The 15,605-nt window shown below is 35.6% G+C and overlaps 1 protein-coding gene across 2 annotated transcripts in view; it reads right to left on the reverse strand.

Moving 5' to 3' along the window:
* RPS6KA3 (ribosomal protein S6 kinase A3) overlaps nucleotides 1-15,370 on the reverse strand; it is a 61,524-nt gene extending 46,154 nt beyond the window's left edge. For both annotated transcript variants that reach the window (XM_085323174.1, XM_085323173.1), the window contains exon 1: nucleotides 15,317-15,370. In XM_085323174.1, the coding sequence (XP_085179300.1) occupies nucleotides 15,317-15,346 (30 nt within the window). In that variant the 5' untranslated portion in view covers nucleotides 15,347-15,370. The remainder of the gene's footprint in view (nucleotides 1-15,316) is intronic.
* Between the last annotated feature and the right edge of the window lie 235 nt (nucleotides 15,371-15,605).

The raw sequence follows: 15,605 nt of genomic DNA on the forward strand, positions 1-15,605 counted from the left end.
GAATGAATGCATTAGCACAGTGGGGACATACCCAATGACAAGCACTCGATGAAGAAATTCCAGGAAGAGAATCAGAAGTCAATTCATTTTTGAAAAGCAAAGAGTAAGCGCTATTTCAGTTATGGAATGTTTACTTAGGAAAGATATCCTTGGAAGACAGATTCCACCTTTTCTGGACACTCAGTTGTGTGAATATCCGTAAGTTTTAATACTTAACTCTTCTACATTAGTATATTCTAGATAGAACATCATTATTAAAAGAGCAATTAGCTCATCAACTTCACAATGAGTAATATCTGAGTATACATTCCTCAATATACTGAAAGTGTAAGTTAAAATTCCAATATATACATTATACTAAAGAGAAAGAAGCAGTTTGCTTAAAAATACACAGTTTAACAGCAATAGTAATAATAGAATGGTATGTTTGAATTGTCATGTGTGTAAATGTAGGGACATTTAACAGGTGTCAAATAATTAAGTGACATTAAGTCTGGAAAGGATGAGATAATATACAAGGAAGCACTTAGAGCTTAAGACACTCAAAGCATTCAGGTCAAATAGGATGTGACATCTTAAAATAAACTATGTCCACCCTTAACATAAAGACATTGTCTCTGCTGTCAGCTTCACCAAAATTAGACTACAATCAGTTGAAGTACAGAAAGTCAACCAAAAACCAATATCCAAACACAGCATTTCTAACAAGGACATGCATGCACAAAGATATCAGATAAAAAGAAAGCAAAGATGTTCTCTATGATTAGAGCAGTGTGCATTTTTGTGGTCAAGTGGGCACAGAAGAATAACATGCAGTTTATTTTTATAATATCAAGAGCACATATAAGTATGTGTAGCATATGCTATGACTGCCTACAGATATTTTTGAAAGAATATTCCATATATTTTTAAATATGCTAAAACATTCAACTACCTTCAAAAGAATTGGCATTACACTTTTAATGACTAATGTCTGTTATTACGGAAAATGAGTATTCAAGGTGGCAACAAAAAAAAAAGAGAGAGAAAATGTAACATTTAAAGGCTAAACAAACRCTTCCTTCACCATACCCAAAATTCAACAGAAAGCTTCTAACAAATTCAGAAACAGACTTCTGAGAAAAGTTCTCTTTATAAAGACTGTTCAAATATGAATTCAGAAAAATACAGTAAGAACTTCTTGGGTAAACTGAAGAACTAGCACTATGACTCCCAAAATACTTTAAAGACTATGACCAAAACTATTCTTTTCATTGGGAAGGGAATATTAAAGATAACACACACCATCCATATTCCATTCATAAATTGGACCGAAAAATGACTGCAAAACAAGGTTGTGTGTTTGCTTTACCAGGAAACTAGAGATAGGTGAAACTCCTCCCCTGGGAATTAAAGTGAATTTCAGTTGACAATTAAGCATTGATCAAAAAATTTTCCCTCTGCTGACTATATGAAATATGCTGAGAAATACAACATCAGGCCTGTAACATACGAATAAAAAGTTTTGTGGCAAGTGAAAATAAAAGACCACATATCAACTCCTGTGTATAACAGCAAGGGATATTTGAAATTAAGTAACTGACAAAAAAGAACAAAGGTAAAACATCCTCAAACTAAGCTTGAATAAATCAGACCCTCTATTTTCAGCTACATCAGGTCTGGACAAAATAATAATAATAATAATAAAAATATATATAAAAAAATCACAGTGTTTTTGCTTTTGCAACTGMTAAGCAATTTCCCTCTCAGTAGGGCCATTAGATTATTTTTTTCTAATGAGTAGAGAGGTTCAGATGACTAGGACAGATGTAKTTCTCAGATTTGTCAAAAGCCAGTGAGGGGAAATTCAGCATACATCAAAAAATCCTTAGCTTGGTCCTGTATACAAAATGTTCTACCTGAACAGCAAGCATTGCTGACATACTGACCAAAATCAGTCAAAATGAGGTTCATGTTAATTTCAACAATAACACTGATAAACAGATTAACACCGATAAACAGATTAACAAGATTCTCAGCTTGAAAAAAACCTATTTGCCATTCTGTGCAATAACTACATTTTCACACCATTCCTCCAATAGCCCTCTAGAATTCTCTTTTAAACGTACGGATGTTTATCAGAAAGACATCCATTCTTTATAAAAAACTTTAGGTGAAAGAATTGAGAACATGCAAGTCAGGTTAGGTAACTACTGGAAAAATTAATTTAAAACTGACATTTCTGGTTCTCATATACCCAAGTTTCACCTTTAACTCTTGCTTCTGATTGTACTCTTAACCTTAATTTTTTTTAAAAAAGGTCAGAATTATTTTTATGCAGAGTCACTTACATACTTAGTTATTAAGTAACTTTCCCCTTAAAATAAGTAAGTTTCTTCAGTTTTCACTGGAAAGTAACTTTCCAGCACCTTGTCTTGCAAGGTCATCTCTGAACTACTTTTTATTTTTAATATTATTTCAGGATATTATTTTCCTTGCATCAGAACCAGATACAATAATGAAGGACCGGTTTTAYGCTATGTTCAGAGCAAGGGCCCCATACTACTCCTAGCCAGAAACTTCCCGCGTTGATCTGCAAAAATTGCAGCTGCCAATGCACTGATCATGAGGTTGTATTCAGCTGAACTTTGCAAGTGGGTAAGCCCTTTCTGAGTCACTGCTTCCCAAAATAAAGCCACCCCCCCCAAACTCATGCAACATTCTCTGTTCTTAATACACAATTTAGCACTTACCTGTATTAAAACATATTATTTAGGTTAGATCAGCTCACAGTGGGATCCCAATCACTACAAATCKAACTGTCAACAGTGGTGTTTTTAATGCTCCTCCTTTTTTCTGTTTGAAAGTTGAGCAGCACTAAAATTACTGCTGTTCTCAGCTTTCATTTGAAGTTTTAGCTTCATTAGCTACACAGAACTTTCTCGTTTTGTGATGGAAGTAGCAGCTTTGCTTTTGTCCTGCTCAACCTCTCTTTCAGGAAAGTGTTACTTCCTCTAAAGAGATGAATTTAAGTCATAGGTACGTTCAATACAAGTGAAGATACGGATGAAAACAAAAATGGATTCCCTGCTAAGTTACTTCACACTGCACCAACTGCTGCTACGAGTTTCCTTTCATTATGTTGTGCCTTCCTTGTACCTTCCATGGTTCAGTTGGACATTATTATAGCTGGCAACATATTTTTGACTGTCACGTATGAAAGCATATCGATTCCTATAATCGAACACTTGGTATTTAAGGAATGACTTCAGTGATATTAAACCTTGTAGCTGCAGTTATGTTCTGGTATTTTACTGGTCAGGACAGTAAGCTTTCTGGATGATATCAAGTGATTTTAAACTGATGACTCAGTGTTGGCACAGCTTCTCTGCTCATATACATAATTTCCTTTTCCTCCCCTCCCTTAAGTCAGGAAGTCTCCTAGATGCATTTACTTTTCTGACTTGCTATGAACGTAGARCAAGTTTTCAGTGATACTTAAAAAAAATAGTCTTTATGAATTATGCCTTCTGAAGTAAAAAAAGGGCCTACAAATTGAAATCTTTTATTTTTATCTTTTCTGCTAGGCCATAAGGAAGTCTTTATCAAGGTAAAAATGGGAGTTAAAGAATGTGGAGGCGTGTACCACTCATATCTTTGAAAATCTTGCTTACTACCTCCAAATTCATTATACTTCTACCTTTCTTTTTTTGAAAGGCAGATTTGATAATGTCCTACAAATCTTTCAATCTCCCATGACTTCTGAGAGTAATGTTACTCAGGTAAACCATGGAATAAAAGCAGTTCTAATAAATATTTGTGATTAACATTCAGTTTCAGTCACTTGACAGAACAAACAATTCCTTAAATGCTTGAATAATTGTTCTAAAAGCTAGTTAAAACTGCTGCTTTTGAATAATTATTCTAACAAAATAATGCAAYGCTCAAATTAAATCAAACTGACTTACAGATAGTCTGTGTATGTTTCCTGTTCTACACTAATACACAAGAGAGGAAAGAACAAAGCAGAAATAAATCCTAGTTAACATGGATATTTAAAGAGAGAAATACCATTTTTCACAATTTATCACTGTTTCTTTATGAACAAGATTGGAAAGGTCACACTTCCAAAATATTAGAAAAATCTCATTTCAACTGACATCAAATAATTTGTTATAAACTGTTTTACYTGACAGAAGATAAGATTTTCTAAAAGCAAACTCTCTACTTGCAAGTGTTTGATTTCAATTTTATTTTATTGTTAAATCCTCAAAATAAAACAGTAGAGAGAGATAACCAAAAGAAAGCACTGCAATTATGTATTTACTCTGCACTGTTTGCCTTCTGCTCTTTTCCGCTTCTGGCTTTGTAGTGTAGCCCAACAGCTTTGAGACCTAGGCAGCCRTCTACATCCACATCTGTCCCTGGTAGCCAGCTCACTCGTATAATAACTAATGACTGCAGCCCTGGTTACTGCGGTGAACTCCTCCCATCCTTTCGGAGCTGTTACAGGTGAGCCAAGTTAGGGAGTCTGAAGAACTAGTCTTGTCCCAGAGCACTGAATCAATGGATAGATGAGGCCCTYTGGATAAACGTCACTGGCCAGGCTGGGAAAGCTCATTCTGAGAAGGAAAACATCTTCAGAATTAAATAGGGAGCCCAGGACAGAGGAGTGGGGTGCTTACTCCTTCCTTCCCTAAGCAACTGGGAGCAGTAGGTTGTTTAGCAGGTAAAGCTCTAAAGCCAGGGAATTCCTGTAATCATTTTAAAAGCCCGGTGTCTGTCACCAAAAATTAAAAAACAGTTTTGTAATGCAATTCTCTTTTCATCAAACACCGCAGAATTCTCATGAACTAGACTGAGCCTGCCAGCATTGGAAAAAGATACTCATAGAATGGAACTTGCACTTGCCAGTAACTTTGATAGCAGTTTTGCTCCTGCTTTGTAAGCACTGATACTTAAGAGCATTGCAATTCAAAAACATTCTGAAGTTTAAAAAAATTGAAAAAAGGCACAAATATATTCTGTACCAATCTATGAAAACTATGATTTTTTATTTCAATACCACCCCAAAACTTATGCTGTCTGAAAACTTCTACTTTGGTCATAGCTATAAACTGTACTGTCTAGCATTTTAAACTCAAGGGAATGTTAAAGATAATATAGGAAAGCTATATAAGCAGATAGTTTCAGTTTTTGCTCACTTCTAAGAAATACCACTCTATGGCAAATAATTATCTTCCGGGATTCTGAGATTACATRTATTAATTTTACAAGGTTTACAGAAAAACCTGTATATATCTTAGCCTAAGTTCTGTTGTTCTACAAGCAGGTCCTATTTTAGTATTTCAGTTACAGCAAGCAAATTTAATTTCATTTTTTAAACAGTTATTGCAAAGTATGAACCAGTACATCGGCTAGTAGATGTTAAACTACAATCCCTTTTATTTACAAGTCAGTACACTTCCATCACTTAAGATGTTAGGTCAGCATATAAGGGCATGCAAGAAGCTATCTGCACCAAGAACTACTTGCAGACTTAAAAGAGAAACAGGATAATTCATTTTAGCTCTCGAGATAAAATGCCCATTACAATACACATTTACATATATTGTTAAATAGCTCAATGCTCAAGGTAAACTTATGTTCATMTATATAAAAAACATTTAAGTTTAATAATGAGACAAACTGTACAGATTAAATATCTGATGAATAAATTATCACTTTAAAGTTGAAATTACCATAACAAACAAAACTCACTATTCTTAATACAAAATTCAGAAGTAAATTTAAGAAATGAGCCTGAGTTCTCTCAACTGTCATTCCATAGATAACCATACTTCACCATTTAAAGTACTATACRAACGAGTATCTATTAAAGTAACCGCTAAGCATTAGTTTTAAAAAGGCAAACTTTTGAAAAATTTTAAACAAACTAAACTAGCACCTAGAAGACTTAAAACACAGCTATACTCAAACATATTTCTGAAGAAAATACAATACTAGGAAGTTTTACAGCATTTTCAGAGAAGATAAAAATGTCAATAAAGTAGAATTATCAATTACTTTAGAAACTTCAGCATAACATGAACCCAATATATAAAGKTTTTTTAGTAAAACTTAAAGACTTTACATTCAAACAGCGCTGTTCATGAAGCACTAAAGACTAAAATCRCTCAGAAATTAGAAGTTTAAATCCCACTTGCACTAATATGAAATGTTCTCTTATTCTTTTAAATAAGAAACTAAGCTTACCCGAACTGAACGAACGCGTAGAGCCAAAAATCTAAACATGACTAAGAAACCATGATGTTTAGATTTTCTGACTGAGCGATCATAAGTCTAGCAGGGAAGACCAACCCTAGCATTTTTGCTGTGACCAGCTGTTCCGGCAATTAGAAAATTTCCTGTTAGGCAAGTCAGACAATTAGGGGGGGCAGGGAGGGGGAAGAGGAAGGAAAAAAAAAAAAGAAAAAAAAAAGTAGTCCAAGAAATTGGGCTTTTTATTTTTTTTCCTACATGGTGGTACTYATGTTGCCGATGCTACACAGATTAACACAGAAAACTTCAACASATTACCTGATAGTAACATGCTGTTGCATGTGTTATTTATTCCTGGGTCCCAGAAAAGAAGAAAAAAGACGAGCATCTATTTCAGAAATCAAGTTACTAAACAACATTAGTAGCTSTGCAAAATAATAATTACTTTAAGTTCTATATGAGATATTTGCATTTCTATGAATTTTAGCTTAATTATACAAAGTATTTTAATGTATCACAAATCATTACTTTTCAGACTTCCATGTAGAGAATGTGGTATGCTTACATTTAATGACAACTTTTAATTACTAGAAGTGTTAAAAGGACCAAATAGATCTTGTGTGCATAGCCCTTTGAAATCCCTGCGCGTAGGAAACGCTACAGATTTTATAGAGGGCTAGGCCAAGACAGACTGCAGAAGTTATTTGAATTGCATTACCCAGCTTAAATGTCTGACCTATGCACAAATATTATAACACTCTTCAAAGAATGCRTTATTTTTTAATTAATAACACACACTAAGCTTTCTTCAAATGTTTGGGGAAGAAAGATAAACTTCGTATGTTTCTAGGAATTAGAAGTCAATCGAATTAGATATAATAGCTAAAGACAAAGCATAAGTTTCTAATTCAATCTATTTAGTAGCTAAAAAACTGATCTGCTTAGTGATGTTTAAGTACTTTTTAACTTTTTTTGACATTTATTAAAAACACTGAATTAAAAATCACTGAAAATCAGTGCATGCTCTAGTACAATATGCAGCAAGGCTGCTTCTCCTCAAGTAAAAAGTAAAATGAAATACATGCAGGTAAAGACAGTCAAGGACAGATCCGAATACTCAGCTATAAATGGTTCCAGGTGATTCCATTTAGTGAATCTCTACCTAAGGAAATACAAAGTATAACACTGTACTACTTCCTGCACAAGACATTAAAACAAACAACCTCCTCGAAGTACCATTCCTCCCTTTATTGATTCTAACTAATGCCCTGGATATATTTCTTTTCAAATTTGGATTACTCCAATTTCTTCAGGCTTTAATGCCTCTATAGAGGACAGAGCTGGTAATCTTTTCTTTYTAAAGTGAAACAGAACATGTTGCTTCCTTTTCTATACTGCTTTTCTCTACCATCTCCTTGCTTGTCTACAGTATCAGTTGCTAGCTTTGCCTTTAAAATCTGCATTACACATCTCCAGTGTAAGGGAATTCCCTCTTGCCTAAATATAGAGCTGAAATAAAAGATTCTTCGCTCCCAGCCTTATCAGGGCTCCACAAGCAAGAACATCCTCCCTCTTTCTCCCCCTTTTTGCACTTTGTGTCTTTATGTTACATTCACAGGCAATGATCTTCTAAATTCTATATACAGAATATATACAATTAGTAAAGTTATACAGACATTCTGTAACTACTATTACACCTTGAATCCTCAGTTGCAATGTGCTATTTACACTCTAGTATATTACAGCCTGTAGAAGAAGCCCTTGCTTCGGAACAACAGCAGTAAAGCCGCATAAAGTGCAATGATTCACTTTTTGTTTTGTGTTAAACAAAACTTCTGGAATACAAGGAGGTTGCTGCAATAGAAACACCAAGTATTTCACAAATGGTATGAAAATTACTTGACACTTTCCTTGCTTTAGTCTCTTTAACCCCCCAGCTACTTTCCCCTCAAAAAACGTAATTGAGAAACTATAGTTAACCACAATACAATTTTTTACATGCCCAAGGCAAAAAACACAGCAAAAAGAGAGGCAGGACCACTTAAGGCCTCTGCCTTGTCCTGTATGTATGAAGGCACTAAGTACACTGACCTCCTTCAAATCACTAAAAATTTTCAAGTCTGTARTAGTAAGGATCATGAAAATTGGAAATGGATGGTAAAGTGGTGAGACCCACATCAACTACAATGCCTTTTAAAACTGTCAAGTTACTGTGGGTAAACAGCATTTTTCTTTTCTTTTTCTGGTAAAGGTATGAGCGTTTTACTCTGCAGACAACCTGTATTCGCTAAGGGTGACAGGAATAAGCCAAGTCAACTGCAACGTGCGAACAATTACCGACCACTGCTCTCCCAAACCTTTTCTCTGAGCTTGCGGTGACGCGCGCAGCCTGGCGCTCCGGGTCAGCGGGGTTACTTCCCCAGAATAGTTCCCCTATAACTGGCCTGGCTCTGCAGCAGGTGAAAGAAACTGCTTGTGCTCTGGGAAAATAAAGCCTGCCTGGTTCCCAAAGAGCACTGCCAGCCCGCCAGAAACAGCAGGTACACGCTACATAATCCACTCTGAGACCCTCTGAGGCGCAGGCTTGTCTTTTAAGATAGTCGGTCATAAGAGGAGACAGGTTAGAGGGCCCCAATCCCCAACACAGAAGTTTGTGATAACAAGGACAAATTGCTCCAGCAAATTATCACAGACTTCAAGGTAAGGGGAGCAGAGATTTGCATAATATACACTTATCAGGAAACACAACTGTCCCCAAAACAAAAGGAATTTCTTAYGCCTGTCATTGAGAGTTGAGTCTACTGCAGATTGGATTAAAAAAAAAAACACACGAAACAGATTAGAGAAGTCTACTTGCCCAATACACTTTCTCCTTCTCTACAGGAATGCAGAGTGGATTTATCTCCCATCTTTCCCTTCAATAATTTCAATTTGGATGTTCTGAATTTACAAAAGTGAAGATGAGATTTCACGAGCCCTGCCATCCAGCAGCTCAACGGCAGGAGAGCTGAGAGAAGCTGGAGGAACTCTCAAAGCAGCACTGAACACGCGTGAACCCACAAATTTCATCAAGTAAAACACATGTGCTACAGCTGGACATGCCTACAGGTAACCAGAAAAGTCAGCTGAAGCACTTCATCTAAATGGAGTCTATTAGGTGGCTTGACATAATCTTCCAATAGCCTCAGTCTGAGAGGCATAATAATGCAGATTAAGTCTTTATGCTACTAAAGAGGTGAGGCTCTGTAATTTGGATTACCTTCAATTATCTGGGAAAAACCAAAGACGGAGTATATGTACAAGGAATGAAACCCCCTCAATTGATAAAGGTCAACAGTGGAAGAACAGCAATCTACTTTTTGGAGCTTTCAAAAGCTGAATAATATACTTCATAATAAACATGCTTGTATAGGCAAAGCAGCAATATTCAGTTAATCAGAAGGTGTGGCAGTTTCCATCTGCTAGTTTACAGCTTCTCAGGGCTACCATCTGTTTTCTCTTCATGTAACAAGTAAACTGCTCAACTTCTAATGGTGCTTATGCTCTCAAATTACTCAGTTTTCTGATTAAGATCCAGGAAGTATGCTGCACCTAAGACACCAAGCACAAAAGAAGCCACTCCCAGAAAATTCATTAAGAGACCTAAACGAAAAAGTTTTGCTGTGACCTTTCCTCCACACCTGAAGACATCTTGAAAAAACGCTCTGGGTTTGATATACACCGTTACTTTTTGGACTAAGAGATTTGCAACATTTATAAGGATGCTGCAAATTCTTACAGAAGAACCAACCATTAAGTCCATCCTTACAAAGGTAAGGATACATGCACTTCATTGCAAAAATCTAGCAAAAAAAAAAAAAAAAAAAATCACCCAAGTTGGAGCCCAGCCCAGTGCTTTGGAAAATACTGAGCTTATGATTTCATTACATTGGAGATAAAAAAGGTGTTCTGCCTTTTACAGTTTCTGGAAGAGTTGAGTACAGAGAAGGAAATAACTGCATTCAGTTTTTACAGGCTTCATTTATCTGTTTGCAAAACTTATTTGTTCAAGAATCAGGTTCTATTATAAAACAGAATAAAATGCATGTGTACATATATTTATTTAGTAAAATACATTAGAAGGAATGTAAGAACTATGAACCAAGTTAGAGTCCTAGTTCCGTATTTGTATCCTAGATTGTTTTTTTTCTTCCCATTACATATTGGGTCTTCTTTCATCAACCAAATTTTCTGCTGGCATTAACCGAAGCTGCAACTCACCACCTAACAACAAACATGGTATTGTATTGAATTATGTAATACCACGGATTCGAACACCACCACTGGTATGGCTGCAAAGAAAGCTTCCTCAATCTGATTTCCACATAAACAGGTAATAACTACACTTTCTTGAATGTGTTGGCCACATGAATAACCCATGTATATGTCACATCTCTCAGTAAAACTAGCAAAACAGTAAGAGTTCCACTGTTTTATTACTGATAATTTTAGCTGAAACCACCACTTGGCTAACTTAAGTTGCACCTGAAAAAAATGAAAAATAGCAGCCTCAAAAGCCACTGATTATTGGTCTATAAAACTTGTGAACTCAAATGTTTCTGTAGCATTGAAGGAACTCTTATCTCATCACTTACCTCTCCTGCACAGTTGCATTAAAATAACAACAAACAAAAAAGTTTTGAAAGGAAGCCTCTCAAACATTTTCAACTCTAAACATTTATCAGTTTAATAATGTTTTTTTGCTTAAGTACTGCACTTCAATTTAACATTCCTATATTTTGCTATTTTCATAGGTGGTGGTAAAACAAACAAGATGATTTCAGATTAGACTGCTTTTAGTATTACTGCCAGCATAACGAGTTTCAGTTTTCTGTATCTGTTACATATCCAAAAATATGTAGCTTTGCAGGATGTATTAATATCATCTCTTATTTCGTGCACGCACGTGTGTGTATGTGTCCATTAATTTTTGGAATTTTCTCTAAGACTTATGAGTGACTGTAGTGTCAATTTTTCTTCACAGTTCAAGATGTCAAATATTATATAGCTATTTACAAAATCATTATTATTTTTTAAAAGGTTGACCAAGATTTTTTTTAGGTCCTTCAGAAACCCTGCAGAGTGTGTGCATGCAAACATTATATATATATATATGTATATATATGTAAATATATATGATGTTGTAGGTATGATACATATATACACACGCGTTATTACTACATATAATTTACTGACAAAGTCCAGTATTTCCTTAGACGAACAGACTATATTGCCTGCATGCCTTAAATTTTACTAGCCTATCTTAAAGCATTTTCTAAGATATTTTCCTAAAACTTTTGTATTAGAACAGTGATAAGCAAGACAAAGCACAATTTTCTTCTCTACTTACTGCAAACTATGTTTTTAAAATTCTGTTAAAGAAAAAAGCCACATGYAACTATTGTCTTTTCCTTGTAAACATTTCTTTCACTATCTTTTGACTACTCACTGACTAGTCTTAGTTATATTTTTAAAATAGTCTCAGTGACTGTCATCCTCCTGCTAGTATTTCCAATATATCAGCACATTTTAACCTAACACTTTATGATTGAGTTGTATTTAATTCTATCTATGCTTTAATGCTGCACATTTAAGTTTTATCATACAAGAAACAAAGCATTATAATACCATTCAATCTCCCCCACAGGAGGGAGGCTTTACTTTTTTGCCCCAGCTACTTGTGCTTTTTAAGTACAGGCAGGAAAGGGACAAAAGTAAACTGCAAAGACTGCTGATTACTGAAAAGAAATGCATGCGAACTGATTTGTAACTTAAAAAGAAAAAAAATTACTGAAAACAACTTTTCACAAATTCTTGGAATTAGTGATCTTAATGTTTTTGTATCTTCAATAATCATTCTTAACACAGTGCARTGTGATGGTACTGCATCAATTGTAGCAACTGTTTTAACAACAAAATTGAATCAAGATAACAGAACAAAAGAAAACACAGCACGCGTGATATGCTTTTTACCTGTCTAAAAATGGGAAGCTTCTTGCTGGACCATCTATAGTTTCTGGCTAGCTTTAACTACTAGTAAAAGTACTAGCTCTTGAATCACAGTTGCAAGAGCCTAAAACAATTTATAGTTGTTCAATCTCTATAGATACATAAGTAAACAAAACATTGGTAGTCAGCACAAGAATGAAAAAGGTAGGAACGTAAAAGGCTTTAGACAGCTTTCCTTCTAAGTAATTTTCACTTAGGTTTTCACATCAGGTCAAGTTTTGGGCAGATGTTGCTTTGTTCTTATATTTTATTTCTGCTTAACCCAGCTCATTGGAGAAATCAAATATAAAATGTTGAGAGCAAGCTGTAAAGCCAGATATAACCAGTATATTAATGCTAATAAAACTAAAACATTGAATGATTTCTCTTTTATGAGCAAGACTTTGAACCATGCATCATCTTGGACTCCTCAGTAACAGGAATGTACTATCATAGTTCTTTCTTTCAATAAAACACACCACTGGATTTGATTCAAAGCTATGCAACTCAAACTCTCCAGCCAATCAACTTTACTTTTGAACAAAGAGGATATAATTTTAGCAGATAAACACACACTACAAAAAAGCTAACAGCTAGCAGGTGAAGCTATAGACTCAAAATAAGGCAAATATCAAATGATGACACTATGTCAAAATAAATTAACAAGAGTTTCAGTTGATTCACTACTGTTACCAACATTTCAATAAAAATTGAATGCTTTCCTGGAAAAGAGATATTCTATTTCAAACAGAAGTTAATTCAGGTAAGCACTATAGTCTACATTACACAGAAGATCAAAACAAGTATCTCCTTCTGATGTTACCTTACACATCTCACTCCTTCCTTACTCATTAACACCACACACTAACTCGGAGTCATCTGTCAGCACTTGTTTCTTCGCCTGGAGTCAAAGACAGCAGAGCCTTGCATGCTATAAGGAAAAATCTAAAAATGTTTATAAAATGCAGGCTTCCAATCTCCAAATTTTTATGCCAGTCTCTTATGCTTAAGAACATCTATTACTGATACATTTATTAAAGTAAACATCGAAAAGGCAACTCCACTCAGCATCTAAACTGGCTTTGTCCACAGCTTTAGCTAAGAGGAAACTGCTGTGCGACTACATCACCAAACAGCCTTGATCATCCCACATGCAGACTGCAGTTTGCAGATGTGTGATATAAGCATATGAACCCTGATACATTGTACTTCAAATTTGGAGTTCCAAAAGTTGAGTTTTATTGGTAAGACCCACTTACTGGCAAGTATACTCTGACAAAAAAMCTCTGAAGGTTGCCTTCATGACTGAAGAAAAGTCACAGGCATCACCCAAAGTAACTTGAAGTCACTGTTATTTCTGCTTTACAAAATTCTGGGAACCGCAGATTTGACATGAAGATAAGGAAYCTACACAGACTGACAACCAGTTTTCTTGACCATGATCATCTCTTTAGCAGCCACTCCTATTTTCAAGAAGCCTGGGTTGAGGTTGCCTGTGAAACCACAGTTTCACACTCCTTTTTCATCCTCAGTCTCCCCTCTGAAAAACTATTGAATTTGTTAAGAATATCCCTCTTAAAAGGGAAAGAGGAAAGGAATTCAAAGTATGAGCTTTTAGCATTAATAGATGATCAGAATTAAAAAAAAAGGGGGGGGGAGAAGGAAGAAAAGAGGGTTGGATACCCCACTATTTTGTGTTTGTTTGCCAATTCAGGTTCAGAGAGGTTTGCAGCTCTCTGTACCATCCAGATGAATCAGAGCACATGCTCAATACCTACACTGACAGTATAGTGTTGGTCTTTAGCTATTTCACCACTCTTAAAGTTCTCATATGCATCAGCATTTAGCATTCTATTTGAGCTAAGGAAGCATCTTAAATTACCAGCTGACAGCTATAGCTGTCACTTTTAAGCAACTCCCTACAAACAGTTCCAGAGCTTTGTTAGGACTGAACTGAAAAACAGAAGTTCTCTTTACCTTCAATTTAGGCAAATTAACATCACAAGAGCAATATAGGAACACACATTAACAGAGAAAAAGATTTAAGAAACTACTGGGCTTCAGTCAACTTGCTTTAGAGCCCATTCAAGAATAGTAGTGAGACATATCTAAGACTTTTCAGTCAGAAGTCCAGGAAGGGGACCTAAAACTTTGTATCTTGGTTTTGCATAATCCCTGCAATCTATGGAGAAAGGGTACAGAAAGAATCTTTCAAGGTAATGAAAAATTATGCATATATTCTATTTTTAAACAGGTCAAGAAGGAAAAGAAAAAATGACTAATGCTGACAACAAAATAGCACAAACAGATACTGCCAAGAAATCTGTCTGGTAACTATGGCAGTACAGAAAAACAGAGGTGATAACTTTTCCACTTCCAGTTTGATATGTAAGGTGTAACAGCAGCTGCCACTCAAAGGAACACATTTCATGCAGTAAGTGCACGTGAGCTTGTGGTAGAATCTGTGTGGAATTTAACCACAAGAGAACGAGCTGCTGTGRCATGACCACAATAGAAGTCTTAACTGTTAATAAGGCACGCCCTAGGACTCACATATGTAAAATACTCATCTATGCACGGATGGAATTAACAGAAGCCAATAGATGTGCTTTGCTCACTGGCAGTAGGAGAAAYGGACGGTAAAAGAGGATTACCTGTTTTTAAGGTTTGCCAGGATAAGAGAAGAGGAATTTCCCTCCACTCCCTTCAGAAATGCGACCTAGTCACATCACACTATCAAATCTTCTCATTCCCCCATCCCAATTATATTTTCTACCATGTTCAGCTTTGTGTTTTCAACAGAAAAGCCTGCATCATACTGAAAACACTATGGAAAGCACCTAAGTTCACAAGAACAAACCACTGGATACAAAAGTGGGCAAGAGTCGGTGACAAAGAACCCCTCAGAACTACTAGGATCCTAGATTACACCTTGTGTCCAGTAAACTGAAACAACAGAAGAGCAGTAACAGCCTGCCTATAAGTTAAGTGACATTTATGTACCACAGTATAGCACTATTCATCTTTAATATGCCCACCATATACTCACAGTTTGTGGGTTGATATCATCTTCTCCCATCGGTTCATCCACAATTTGCTGTCCATTCTGTAGGAAACAGACATGCAGTAAGTTACTAGCAACTCTGAATCCAACTGAAGAAATACATGTTTTGCAGAAATGCTTTTAAAGTACACTCTACAGAATCAAGAGCTTTTCTTTCTGTATTCTTAAAAAAAAAAAAAGGCAGGGCAAACACAGAAAACAGGTACAATGCTGACACTATAATGACACTCATTCTCACTCTGATTCTCCTGCATTAKCAAACTGGACCAAATCA

The sequence above is a fragment of the Rhea americana genome, unplaced genomic scaffold (assembly GCF_003343005.1).
Source record: "Rhea americana isolate MKP2758 unplaced genomic scaffold, rheAme1 scaffold_82, whole genome shotgun sequence".
NCBI lineage: Eukaryota > Metazoa > Chordata > Aves > Rheiformes > Rheidae > Rhea > Rhea americana.